This window comes from Ictalurus furcatus, chromosome 8 (assembly GCF_023375685.1).
Source record: "Ictalurus furcatus strain D&B chromosome 8, Billie_1.0, whole genome shotgun sequence".
Taxonomy (NCBI): domain Eukaryota; kingdom Metazoa; phylum Chordata; class Actinopteri; order Siluriformes; family Ictaluridae; genus Ictalurus; species Ictalurus furcatus.
Genome location: NC_071262.1, coordinates 11,163,225 through 11,177,801, shown reverse-complemented (window position 1 = coordinate 11,177,801; position 14,577 = coordinate 11,163,225). Strand labels below are relative to the sequence as shown.

Sequence of the window (14,577 nt, the reverse complement as noted above, 5' to 3'; positions counted from 1 at the left end):
AATTATTATAACAAATCCTGTAAAAAAACATCCGTTTTCAGCTTTATAATAGCACAAATAGAATATTAAAATAAAATCTTTAGAAAAATATCTAATCATATTCCCCATGAATGTTAATCAAAGCTTTAGGCAGCTTTCAAGATTAGCATGATACAGAACAAAATGAGGCGACAGTGTAAAATTAACATTATTTATTAATATTTGAGTGACATTGCAATCGTTCAGACCTTATTTTAGAATTAATGTATAACCCAAGGTTACATGTGTTCAGCATATCCCCACTTTCAACCGTTCAACATAAAAATAAACCAATTTGTAGTAATGTTCATAGAGTTATTAAAACAAGCATTGAGAACACATGCTTAACAATTGGACTTACCCGCTCAGGAGTATTAGTCAATGTATTCGACCTATTTTGTAAACATACTGACCTATATTCCAAACAAAAGGAGTGTTATTTACTATATAGGTTAGATCTCAGTCTCATGTGTTTGATTTTCAGGTCTTAGAATAAATAAATATACTAGCATTATGAGGTGTTTTGCAATGTGCATGTTTGTAACACAAATAACTTCATGCAAATGTGAAACCAACACGTACCAAATATTAACCCTGGTCTTTACACTGACAGAAATACAGGTACACAGACTTGAGGAGTACTGAGTGAACAACTAAAGTCAAATGCATACATGAAATTCACACATTCTTTGTATAGTTAAATACATTCTTTATATATGGCTTTTCATTTGTCATTAGCCCTACATTTAGACAGTATTAAAGTCAGGATCTTTGACTTCATCTTTATTTGAAAATGCGTTGCCATTGGTTGAGGAATGACACTTGAAGTGTGCTTCTCCTGACTCCTGGCCATAGCTTTTTGGTGTATCTCCGAACAGGCTGAGAACTTTAGGGCCAGTGCCAAAAAATCTTCCATTGTGGTCCTGAGGTATGTTGGCTAGGCCCATGTACATTGGCACATGATTTTTCACACAGAGGCCTTTCAATGGCTCCTTAGCCAGTGCAGCCAGTTTCTACAACACAGAATCACAAAAAGTTCACTATGTATATTAGAAATAGAGCTGTATGAATACAACATCAAAACAACCATGGCTTCTAAAGTTTCTTAGTCATTTAAAAGCAGTCTGTGAGGCCATGATCCCTACCTGCTCACAAATGACCAGAACTTCTTCTAGCTGTTGAGTTTCCTCTTTCACAGCCACTAGGCTCTCGAGCGCAGACTGACGTGGGTGCAAGCCTCGGTCAAACTGATTGTACAAACCCCTCCAGAACCTGAACCACAAATAAAAACCACAAGACACTGCCACTGATACAGTGTGTAATTGCACTCTAGTGTATTCTTACTGATAACTCATAAACAAATACCTCAATACTGTCTGCCCTGTGAAGGAAAAAAATGGGCAGGTCTCTAGAACTATAAACATAATGAAAAATTCAAATCAACATTTGTAGCATCTTACAGTACTATGGTGTGTTTATTGTGGTGAACTGCGCACTAATATTATAACTACTATATTATTGTTTATGAATATTTCTATTCTATTCATTATTACTATAACAATAGATTGCAGTAATTGAAGAGTCAAATACTTGTGGTTGACTGTTGACAGTGCTACATAAATACCTTCAAAGCATTTTTAGGGTTATTTGAAATCAGTGCTTTATTTTTAGCAAGTATAAAATGATCCCAATGGGAATAAGTAATTAGTAACTGAAAATGTCACACACACACACAAAAAAAGAAATTATTAACACTGTGCTGTAACACACTTGAAACAGTAGGGGTTAGTAATGGGATGTAGAACTCCTTGGGTCTGACTGTGGTCTGGTCTGAACAGAGGGTTCATGCAGTCCAGTTTATTCTTCCACAAATGAGGCCAGACGGAGTGAGTCTTCTCTCTAATACTTCAGAGAAAAATAAAATGGTCATTCTTTCAATAACAATCAGCACATAGTGCATGTCAACACTAAAGATTTGAATGGTATGGACTGCACAGTGCACAAGACAATATGCATCTTAATTTGATTAAAAAAAAAAAAAAGGTTTACCATAGAAGTTTCCTCTCTTTTTCACTGTTGCAAATGAAGTTGCCATACTGACATGAATTAATGTGATTGTGGATGCTGATGAGGAATCTCTCGTTGTATTCGAAGGCACAGGGAAACTGCTCCATAAGCTGCCACACACACTCTAAGAACTGGTCAATAACAGGAGACACTTCTTTGGGGTCTCCGTTTAAGTGGCTGTACCTAAATATAGATGATTTGAAATAAACATTGAAACATAAAATATATACAGAAGCATAGGTTAAAGTATAAAGCATATCTTACCTATGAGAAAACTTGTGTCCAAATGAAACCCAGTCTTTTTCAATCAACACCTGCACACAAAACAGGCAGGCATGAAACATAAAGATATGATCTGATCATTTACAGTAAACTTACTGCCACTTGCAAAATGGCAGAGTATTTAATTTATTCTGACATAATCCAGAATACTACTGACCTACTTTTTTTTTTCCATTTTGTACAACAGGAAATTAAATTTTCTTTAGAAATATGATTCCAAGACAAGAGCTAATCCATGCTGCAGGACATGTTCATCTCACTCACCCTGATGGGCTTCTCATAAGAATCTACAAAACTAGGCTCTTCCCTGAGAGTCTCGACCAGACTCAGACACAGTAAATCCTAAGCATTAAAAAGGCCCATAAGCATGATATTCGCCTAAATGCAAACCTTTTAGATGTGCACACAAAGTAGACTAATATCATCATCATCAACTCTCATCGATATTTGTATACAGCAAGGTAGAAAAAACTCTTAGAACTCTAAAAGTAATAATAAGAACATTTTCAACAACACTGCAAGATTGTCAAGTTATATTACTTATATTACAATTCTTCCTTAAATAAGTATTAATTTTTATTTTTTAAATACAATGTTAGTCATTTATAGACCACAGCACTTATGTCTAGTTTAGGAGCATGTTACCATTTGAATGAAATATGCATTATAGCAATTTTAAAAATGAAGCATATGATCGCTAATAGTATATTTAAATAAAAGGACATCCCAGGCAGATACGTTTATTTGTCTTTAATGTATTCTTAAATATTAAGCATCAACTATATAAACATTTTAATTATTATTTGGAACTGGATGTTCTTAAGTAGTGAACTCAGGCTTTTGGGCCCTATCTTCTATAAACTGATTAGATACAGTATAAGGAAAATCTTTATGGTATATATATATATATATATATATATATATATATATATATATATATATATATATATATATATATATATATATATATATATATATATAAATAAATATATAAAACACACACACACACACACACACACACACACACACACACACACATATATATATATATATATATATATATATATATATATATATAAAGCATATATAACACTATTGTTTACCATGAATCCCTTAAGAGTCCTGTAGTAAGGGTCAAGAAGCACACTGGCTATGGAGCACACTTGAGCTGTCCGGTCCCAACCATCCGAGCAGTGGATCAAGATGCTGATGCCTTTCTCTGCCACAGCCTGCATGCACACTCATTCAATCAGCACTGGAGATTCTGAAGTACTGGACACAAGTGTGCTTTGCTCAAAATCAGTGCTGTGTCTTACCCTGGCAACAAAGATTCCAGCTGCCAATATTGATCTGATGTGTTTTAACCAGTCTGAATTTTCCAGGCCTGAAAGGAATTCCCCCATGGATGAGGAACAAAGATCAGACACTGTGGAATGAGACACTGTTATTAAACTGACCCATGGGAATAAATAAATATAACCCAACAGCATACAGCACAGCAAAACGAATAGCAGATTTTCATAGGACTCTTGGTGATGAAAACCAGAAATGTCCATCAGTATTGATACATTATTTGAAAAATATTTTGTTTAGAACACAGGAAAAATGACAACTTCATATTTGGCATACAGTATGTTAGTTTAGATGTTGAAAAATAAGCAACACTAATGTAATGTGCTGCAACATATGTTTCTATATATTTAGAAGGAATATAACAGTATATGTAAGAAATATAACTGTTATAGTCTAATTTAAACATCGTCCAGGGTGTACCCCGCCTTGTGCCACATGCTCCCTGGGACAGGCTCCAGGTTCCCCGTGACTCAGTAGGATAAGCGGTGTAGAAGATGGATGGATGGATAGCATAATTTATCAACACAAAGCACCATTTAGCCTCACAGCATGTGTAAAGTATAAAATATCTCTCTGTATTGAAATTACCCTGCAACATCAGTAACTTAAAATTAACATGAACATGACACAATATTCAAAGTCATGGTCATGTGTAACTGTATGCCATTTCAAAAGTGTGTAATTACATGTGCTTTACTTAAAATATTACACTGACAAACCTCTCCTTTGGGACAAGGTACAAGAGCCTGGTGACAGTTTCATTAGTGTGCAATGGCTCGGTCAACCTATGATACTTTTATCTAAAACAAGCATAAAATATTCTCCAGAAAGCTAATGGCTTTCCTCGAAGTGAAAGTGCTTCAACCTCAGGTTGAGTCAGATCTTAAATTCAGATCTGTGTTCTAGGAAAATCGTGATTCTGGGAAGAATTAGAGAGGGAAAGGCTCCAACTGGCTTTAATGTAATCAGACCTAAAGCTGCCATGCTGTCTCAGTTGGATAGCCACTCTCTGGTATACACCCTCTGGACTCCCTAATGTTTTGAGGGTAAAATCAAAGCTAAGAATACTATTATTTTTAAAGCGTGACTCAAATCATTCTCACGCCCCTCAAATGGGGGTAAAGGGTCCCTGATTGTCAACTTAAAAACAAATAAAAATAGTCAAGCAATGAAAGCCAGATGGATTCAAGCATTCCTTAATAAATTCCCTCTAGTGTTACCATGAAACCCTCCTACAGTCCAGTCTAAGTAATCTCAATGCTTACTGTCTATACTAGAGTGAATGAGACCACTTGGTGGGCCAGTGCACTAGTGTTCCTGTTTCACTACAAGCAGTATTACAAGAATAATCAAAGGAAATGTATAGCAGATGTATGTAGCAGCTTCCCACCATTCACTTACATGCGAAACTGCTAGACATACCAGCCCAAGGTAGTGTAACAATGAACATTTATGAAAAAACTATGTTTTTATTTCAAAACCTCTTATTACTACTCCATCTTCAAGAACCACCTTATCTTGGTCAAGGTCATGGCGGACCCAGGACTGGCACAAGGTAGGAGAATTCACCCAAGATGAGAAGCCAGTTCATCCCAAGGTACCTTGTGCATGCATTCATACACTCATTCCCACCCAGGGGAAATTTAGCTTAGTCAATCCGCCTACCTGGACAGTGGGAGTAAACCGGAGAACCCGGAGGAAACCCATGCAAACACATTGAGAACATGTGAAACTCCGCACCAATATTAAATGTTCATATCATCATAATTGTCTAACATTTTATCATGCGTTCCAATATTGTTGCAACACTGTAATAAAGTCAACATGTTAACTTGTACCTGTTTTTGTGATAGAGATTTTTATAAGATGAAAATGATAACAAGCACTACATTCTGGACTCTCTTTCCGGCATCGTCATACATCACTACGTCTAATACGTGACATCTGTTTACTTGCAAAGGCTGGCTAGCGTCTCAGCTATGTAATGTACAGTAGCTAGCAAATGACACATACTGCCTCACAGGTGGTGTGACATAATTTGATAAACTGGACCATAGGAACAACATCTGGCAGTCGATACAGAAACATATGAAATATGAAAAAGCTATTTGAAATATGAATAAACAAAAAACAAAACAAAAAAAAAACACAAGGGCATTGTATCGCTCTGATTCATGCAGTAAATACTGTGCCTGTAATGTGTCCTTCATATGATTAATTATTACAGGTTAAATGCGGAATACATAAGCAACAGCATACGTACCTTCAATCAGTTTCTGCTGACTGTTCCTCATCACATGGATATTTTCAATGCCGATGAACTGAAACTTTATATTGGTGTAGTTATCCTCGTTTTCATAGCCCTTTCCTGTAGCCCGGTTTGCCATTGCGTTTAGCTGAAACCAGGATTATTATGATTTCATCTCTATAAAGCCATCATATGCACATTTTATTAAACATGTCTATCATTGTGATAAAGATTAGCGCTCACCTTGGGTCTGGTGTCCACAACATACATGAATCGGCTGCTCGGGTTGGACTTCATAATGGCCTCTAGCATCTGTTCGTCTTCTAAGCAGCGGGCACTGAAGCCTGAAAGAGGCTGGCTGCTGCGACATATGGCTGCCTGACACGGAAAATACAGTTTTGGTACAATGGAGCCTTGATTGCATAAACCGCATTGTGAGAAAAAGCTACACTGGGTGTATATGTCTGCATAATCAAATGGGTCAAAAGCAAGTCATTTGAATTAAATGATTAATTACTTTCCCCATTATTTTCCCATTTGCTGTTCTTTTTCCATTGTTTCCATATGAGGGCATATAAAAGAAATGAAAACACGTGTTGAGGGGCACAACTGATCTGCTGCTTTTAATACAAAATAGAAATGATCATCAGGAGACCTCTAGCCACAGATAATAAATCATGCACAGAGCCCTTAACATCAAACTGTTCTCTCCATAAAATTTACCCTATTCCATGAGAAGTTGTCCTTCATTTCCCCTCATAAAAAAATTAAAAAAAAAAAAAAAAAATCGAAAGCTATGCGGATATAATTTTTTTAGACCCTGACCACACAGGGGACACAGACATGAAACGAGTTGATACTATGACCGAGCCATTTCTGTCACATACCCCTGGTTTGCATGCAGAGGTCACATATTCTTAACTGCTCTTTGAACTAACAAAACCAAAAAGAAATATGAGTCTTTGGAGAATACTTGACCTCAATAAAATGAATGACCTGTACTGATTGAGCAACCCCATACAGGGCGGGGGGGACTAAGCTTGCGTTTAAGCACCTATCAAACAAATGAATACTGACAACTTCATTTTGGATAATTCTGGGGCAGAAGATACACTTTAACGTTTACGACAATTTGAGTAAGTTCAGCACTGACAACCTATAGCTAATACCCAGTGCAGTACAGGAGGGGAAAAAATATGTCTTATCGGTGTTAAAGTCTGCTGTATTCCATTTGCACTACTATCAGATAACAGATGACTAATAACATGCAGGCCATATGGCTTCTAATCTGTCATGAAAAGGGCCCCTAAAAGTTTTGAAAGCTCACTTGAGTTTCTTTGCAGTAGTATGACAACGTAGGAAATCGGCCCTTGCTGCGAAACTTGGAGCTCCCTATGATGACAGGGAGCGTGGCTGATTTAGGTACGAACAGGTCAGCGGGGTAAGTGTCACATACCTGGAGAAGATGGAGTAAAGGTGACAGGTTTCATTTATAAGTGTATAAACATCATATATACATGTCACACATTGATTAAATGTCACCACAAGTTGTCTTCCATATTGTGTTTTTCTCAACACTGGAGACAAACATCAGAAAGTAACAGTTGAGATACACACTGACCCTGTATTCTCGGTTGATAGAGGTGACATGCCAGAGTTTATTTGGCACTCCCATGCGACTATATTCAGCCTTCATGTCTATAAAGTCCCAATTTTCGTCCCTTTCGGCCTTGTTGAAATTTGTCTTGAAAGAAAAACAATAAAGCTCCTCGTATCGCTCTGAAAGATAGAAAAATAGCAAAATAAAAAAGTAACAGCACAGTAATACAGTACATATGACTGAAAAGAAATCATGAATATAACTGGAAGCACTGGGAGTCTGTTAACCATCATGGCACAGAAGAAATATCATAAATATCTGAATATCTGTATATTTGAAGACTCACATGACTGCAGAAGAAAGAGAAAAGCTGATGAGAGCTTAATACAAAACTTAATAGAGAAATAGCGAAGAAGAGGTGTTATTTAACACTGTGTTCATTAGCTCCAGGCAAAGGTGTTGTAACACTGCAAATTTTGCGGACTCCATTTTTAATTTAGCAGCTTTTATTTGTGGTTCACAAAAAATTGTGAAGCCCTATGGGTCTTTAAGTACTGAGTTTTTAGTATTAAATCTACTAGATTAGAACATTCATCCATTCATCCATCCATTTTCTGTACCGCTTATCCTACACAGGGTCGCAGGGAGCCTGGAGCATTTCTCAGGGAACTGAGGTGAACTGAGGCATGAGGCGGGGGACACACTGAAAGGGGCACCAACCCATCTCAGGGCACATTCACACACCCATTCACACACTACAGACATTTGGAAATGCCAATCAGCCTACAACGCATGTCTTTGGACTGGGGGAGGAAACCGGAGTGCCCGGAGGAAACCTCAGAAGCACGGGGAGAACATGCAAACTCCGCGCACAAAGGATGGAAATGTGTTTCAAACCCCCAACCCCTGGAGGTGCGAGGCAAATGTACAAACCACTAAGCCACCATGACTTTTATTTCAATTCTTTATATAAATTATTTTCCCTCATTTGTGCCTGAGAATTTATAAGACGTCTGTCTATCACCTCTGGTACAATGAAGGCATCCATGTCCAAAAACAAACCACGTGATCATATCTAAGATTTGTGAAATATTTCAGTTTACCTGGCCTGGAGAGTCGTAAGAGTGACATAAAAACATCATTGCAGTCGCTCTCTTGTGGGATGATGAGTTGAATAAGCTGAGAGTTCTTACATTGAATGAGAAGTGAGTGTCCCAAAGCAGGAGTGCTTTGTTTCTTAATATTACACACCAGACTATGCAGCACCTGTGATTAAAAACCAGAGCATATGTAATTGTGAAGCTTTGTCAATCAGAGATTTTCATATATGTGACCAAGGATCTCAAAAACACTATAACAATTAGACCATTTTTACATTTCCATGTCCCTGACATCATTCTTCATGCATCTTCTTCTTCTGATAGCTCTCTAAAGAGACTTCTGAGTCTTTGGAGACTCAGACCACCTGTGACTGACATGCCACATTGAGTTTACTTTATTTATTTTTTGTTGACAATATAATTTCAAATTCTGTAATATTTAACCTGATCTATTAGAGATGAACGAATTAAGCAATTGAGGGAGATGTGGTTGGTTCAAATTCACATGAACAAAGAGAAATGTTACAGACGCTTACCAAATGTAACAATATCCTTTGTAAATATTCACATATATTATTTCCGTCACTCAAACAGTGACTTTTTCTTGCAAGTGAAAAATCATGATGGCAATATTTTCCGCATCTCGCAGAAGCAGCTAGAATCTGAGGCTGGGATAGAGAAGGCTGGACTGGACATCACCATGATCCCATCAGGAAAACAATAGGAAAATGAATGAATGAATTTACGATTATGTTTAATTATTGGCTGAAGCTTGTATTTAGATGGTTAGGGCCTTGCTGAAGGACAATTTGACTTCCTGCCAATCATACCAATATACCATACACTACCGATCAAAAGTTTAGACACATTCTTTATTTTTATTTTCTCCAAATGTTAGAATGATAATAAAGTCATCAAAACTCTGGAAAACACAAATGAAACTATGGGAATTATGTTGTAATAAAAAAAAATCCAAAACAAATCAAAATAATATAATATTATAGCATCTTCAAAGTAGACTAGGCCTTTTTTGCCTAGAATTTCCAGAAATGTATTCTTGGTATTTGCTCAACCGATTTCTTGAGGAATCCCCCTGAGATGCTTTTTAAACAGTATTACTGGAGTTCGCACCGATGCTGGACACTTATTGTCTGATTTTCTGAATATTTTGCTCCGAGTTGTCCGTTAAAAAAAAAAAAAAGATTTCAGTTTCCATGATCCAAACTTTGTGTCTCCAAACTTTTACACACACACACACACACACACACACACACATATATATATATATATATATATAGAGAGAGAGAGAGAGAGAGAGAGAGAGAGAGATAAGAGAGAGAGATACAAACAGAGAGAGAGAGAGCAAATAATGTCAATAAGCACTTACCCACAGTTCACTGAGATCCTCAGCCTCATTATCCACAAACACTGTATGAAAGGCTGTTAAATATAGTGTTCCAACTCGTGCCCTGTGAGAACATCCCCTGTCCACTAGCTGGACTTTTTCAACCTGAAATATGACACAGCCCAAATTCAATAACAATTACGTATGAAAATGAAAAATTTGGCAAAAGTCCTTAATAGATCTGGATATTAATATAACAATAAACAACATTAGCCTACCCATTGTTAATGAACCTACGAGCCTATGAACGCACTAAAACACATTTATTACAGTCATTCAATATATAAACTAATTGAATTATATCACATATTGTAAAAACAAGCCCATGGGCAATTGAAACCATGCTCTTGCCAATAAAATAGTACAGTTATTGTACGAACCATTATTTTGTATTTACCTTCGGTAATCTGATGTGCTCCATCTTTCACTCGCAAACAGCACAAATCAGCATTTATCAGCAGCTTCCGGTAGCAGCTGTAAGAATCATACTAAAAAGATTTTTTTGGTATATTGTCTCACAACATTTTGAACGAATTAGACAGATTAGACAAGATAAATATTGTCGAACTGAATCTGATGTGATCATAGTCTACCCAGTCAATAGGGTGAATCACCGTTAGCTCCGTGGAAACACCGCGCGGTCCTAAAGCCGATCCTGTGTGGTACATGAACACAACTAAACACCTACAAAGGTGTAAGTTCTGATCATGTGAAGTGTTTCAGCAACAAGAAAACACGACTGTGGGTAAATAAATAAAAATAAAACATAATTTGAAAAAAATCCAAAAGATTCATTTGTAATGAACTGGTGACCACAAGAAAAAAAAAAAACATTTGAAAAGAGAGCTGAAATTTAATAGTCATTAAAATACAGTATTACTTTAGCTGTTGTAGACTCTCATGTAGAAAAGTGATTTTGGCTAAAAAAAAAAAAAAAATGTAAAAAAAAATTCTGGACAATTCTATGACTGTATTTGGTAAATAAATCATCTAGATCTAAGAAAAAAAAAAAAAAACTGTCATGCAGATTTTAAGAGCATATCCAGGGTTTCCAGAGTGTGTGAATATGTGCGTATGTTTTCTTTTCTTTTAGGATAGTTAGTTTCTTTTGGTACAGTTAGAGGGAAATTTAGTTTATTATTTTGACCGGCTTCTGACGTTCAAACCACAATATATTTTAAAAAGGGAAGAATTAAAAATAAAAAACAAAGCAAACGCAAACCTGGTCTCGCCAACCCTTTATTTTATTGCATGTTGCGGCCCGACCTAGACCGGACCGTAACACAGTGCATAGGGCCCTGTAATACACTGGCATTCCATCCAGGATGTATTCCTGCCTCGCATCCAGTGTTACTAGTATAGGATCCATCATGACCCTGACTAAGATAAAGATGAATGAACAGTTAAAATAATTCAAAGCAAGGGTTTGGTTTGGGAAACTACACTCACCTACAACTTAATTAGGAACATCATACTAATATGTGGTAGGATTCAGATCTGGTAACTGTGGAGTCACCAGACTGAAGTATACCAAACTCCTTGTCAGGTTAATGGACCCAGTTTGAGACAACTTGTGTTTTGTGACATTGTGCAATACCAGGCTGGAAGTTGCCATTATAAGGTCACTTGTGGCCATAAAAGAATAACATATGCTCAGACAGGCTGTGGCATTCAGACAATGCTCGAATTGGTATTAAGATTATTATGCAAAAATTCCCCACATCATTACATCACCACTACCAGCCTGAACTGTTGGCACACGGCAGGTTGGTTCCATGGATTAATACTGTTGATATCAAATTCTGACCCTACCATTTGAATGTCACAGCAGAAATCAAGATTAATCAGACTGGGCGACATTTTTTTCATTTTTCTAATCAAATATCCGGTTTTGGTGAGCCTGTGCCTACCGTAGCCTCAGATTCCTGCTATTAGCTGACAGGAGTATAATCCGATGAGGGTTTCTGCTGTTGTAGCCCATCCACCTTAAGATTTAATTTATTGTACATTCTGATATGCTTTTCTGCTGGCCATGGTTGTAAAGAGTGGTTATTTGAGTTACTGTAGATGTCCTGTCCTCACAAATCAGTTTCAAATCATTCACCTCTCACCTTTCAAAGTGCAGAATTATTATTATTATTAGTGTGCACCATTCTATGTAAATTCTACAGTATATGGCTGAGCTGTCAACTGGCTTATTGGATAATTGCATGATAAAAATGTAGTTGCAGCACCATAGGAAATAGATCAATACTTTCAACTTATATGTCATTATTTTCAATATGATGTTTACTGTTTTCTGCCATCTCTATAGAATACACTATAGGCAACATTTGGAAATTTTTTATAAATTGTTCTCTGAACGGCCAGAAAATGCTCAACAGAAGTGCTCTTGAACCAAAATTTAAGAGGAACTGAAAAATTGGAACCTAAAATTATTAACTTGATACGTATCTTGATACAGATTTAGTGAGTTGGCAAACATATTGTGTTAGATAGTCAGATGAATCATCAGTGAACAGAAGAAGTGAAAGGCTGTGTGTTTTCCTCATGCAAGTGTTCATGTTGACACAAGTATCTGATTCTATTATTGTAAAGCGTTATAACACCCATTAACAACGTAAGTGCTTTATTTACCAGTAACATTAAGCTAAAAAAAAAACCAACCAAACAAAAAACCACTGCTGGTAAAGAAGAAGAAAGCAGTGTCAAGGACAATAATTTTCCATTTAGTCCTTTCCCATTTGATAAGTTATGTGGTTGCCAAATGAAATTTCTTTCGAGAGGACATTTATACATATATTTAGTCTGCTGCATTTTAGTTATGTGAACCTTACACCTTCTTAGCAATAGTTTTTCGTGAAAACCAGTTGCATACACATGATAATTAAAAGTAGCCCGCTTAGGTAAATGAAATAGTTTACAGATAGATTACTACCAGAAATTATATCAATTATAGGTAGGCTACAGCCTATTTTCATTGCCAGTATATTGCTTAATTATTTTAAAGATTATACATGTAAACATGCTCTATACTGCAGCTATTATAGCTCATATAGCCAGCCCATCTTTTTGCACCATCTTTAGTCTTGTCACTAATAATTGACCAGGACATTTCCTGGTGATGGAACCGTTAAGTGGTTTAAAGCATCCCATCAACAAACAGTGATAGAAGCCTTGTGTAGCGAAGTCAATTTGTTGGAGCAAAGGACCAATGTACTTGGTGGCTTTAGCTTGATCATTACACTGGCAGTTGGGTTAATGAATTGACACTTGTCAGATAGAGCAATATTAAATACAATGCCCATTTTACTGTGCTCTACATCTAAAGGCTCAGAGATACTATATACACAGCAGCTTTTGCAAGAGAGTTAGGCCTCTCTAGTATAGTGGATAAAATGTAATGCGCAGTAAATCTAGGAATGATTTGAACCGAAATCAGGGTTACCACAAAACCTGGTAATTTGTCATGAGTGTCTTAGCACTTAAACTTTGGAACACATTGTATTATTCCCTTTAGGTCTGCTCATCTCATCCTGTTTTTTTTAAAGGTAGACTTTTAATGACTATACTCTGTTAGTCTTTTGTTGTCAATATTACTAAAATTCACTGAGCTATTATTAGGGGGACAAGCACCGAAGGTGCATAGGCTCCCTATTGTTACTCTTCTTGTTCTTCTTGCTCTTCTTCTTGTTCTTGTTCTTCTTCTTATTATTATTTTAGCTAGGGTGTCCATGGTAGCCCATAAAACCGTCTGACCAAATTTGGGCCAAGTGCTGCCAATGCTCTAGCGCCACCATTGGGTCAAATTGTGGCCTAATTCGGAAGTACATTTACAGTCATAACTTTTGAACTTTGGAACTTTGAACTTTTTTAAAATTGAAAAGTCAGGCATCGACCTTGGTTAAAACGAGTTCAACACACCCTATGAAGTCAATTTCTGCCTATTAGATTATTGAATCTTGATAATATTGAATTTTGTTAAAAACGGTTTTGTTTCCACTACGCCTACAAATATTGTCCGATCATCACCAAAGTTGGCATATGGCATTTTCAGAGTAATCCTCACAACATTTATCAAAATAATTTTCAATACTCCAAATGGTTTGCCTGTAATTCGGCAGCAAATCTGATGGCAAAGGTGCCAAACAGGTTGTGAGGCTTTATCTCAGAAACGACCTTGCACGCTGATACAAATATTGGTAGGCATCTTCAGGACCATGCCCTAATGCTATGCAACAAATTATGTGACAGCACCATTTACTGATCAAAAGTTACAATAACATGACAAATATGCTTACATCTAAGTGCCATTTTTGGTACTCCTCCTCCAAATTGTGTCTAATCTCCACCAAATTTGGCTCACATTATCTTGAGACCTATCTAAAAAACTCAGGTCAGAGCAGGTCAAAGTAGCAACAGACAGCACCAGAGGTCACAGTAGTAGTGGCAGCTGCAGCAGTAATGCCACTAGACCTTTCCTCCTACAGTCAGAGAATTTCAC

General features: G+C 36.7%; 1 protein-coding gene across 2 annotated transcripts; it reads right to left on the bottom strand.

Moving 5' to 3' along the window:
- Positions 1-182: 182 nt before the first annotated feature.
- mtmr7a (myotubularin related protein 7a) lies at positions 183-13,026 on the bottom strand. Of its 2 annotated transcripts, none has more exons than XM_053631337.1 (14): positions 10,471-13,018; positions 10,056-10,178; positions 8,672-8,834; positions 7,590-7,747; positions 7,296-7,424; positions 6,212-6,346; positions 5,984-6,116; positions 3,684-3,793; positions 3,471-3,596; positions 2,350-2,399; positions 2,068-2,268; positions 1,789-1,923; positions 1,164-1,290; positions 183-1,031 (listed from the first exon to the last, which is right to left on the bottom strand). In XM_053631337.1, exons 1-14 carry the CDS (start codon positions 10,492-10,494, stop codon positions 765-767), a joined length of 1,881 nt encoding a protein of 626 aa, XP_053487312.1. In that variant the 5' UTR covers positions 10,495-13,018; the 3' UTR covers positions 183-764. The 2 variants fall into 2 exon arrangements, 1 of the variants encoding a protein (XP_053487312.1); XR_008386610.1 differs by having other exon boundaries at positions 1,011-1,031; positions 1,164-1,432; positions 10,471-13,026.
- Between the last annotated feature and the right edge of the window lie 1,551 nt (positions 13,027-14,577).

Coding starts and splice junctions, on each gene's coding strand:
- mtmr7a (XM_053631337.1), bottom strand. CDS start 10,494: ATGGAGCACATCAGATTACCGAAG. Junction 2,269..2,349: donor GGACACAAGTTTTCTCATAG/GTAAGATATGCT, acceptor ATCTATATTTAG/GTACAGCCACTTAAACGGAG. Junction 1,291..1,788: donor ACTAACCCCTACTGTTTCAA/GTGTGTTACAGC, acceptor TTTGTGGTTCAG/GTTCTGGAGGGGTTTGTACA.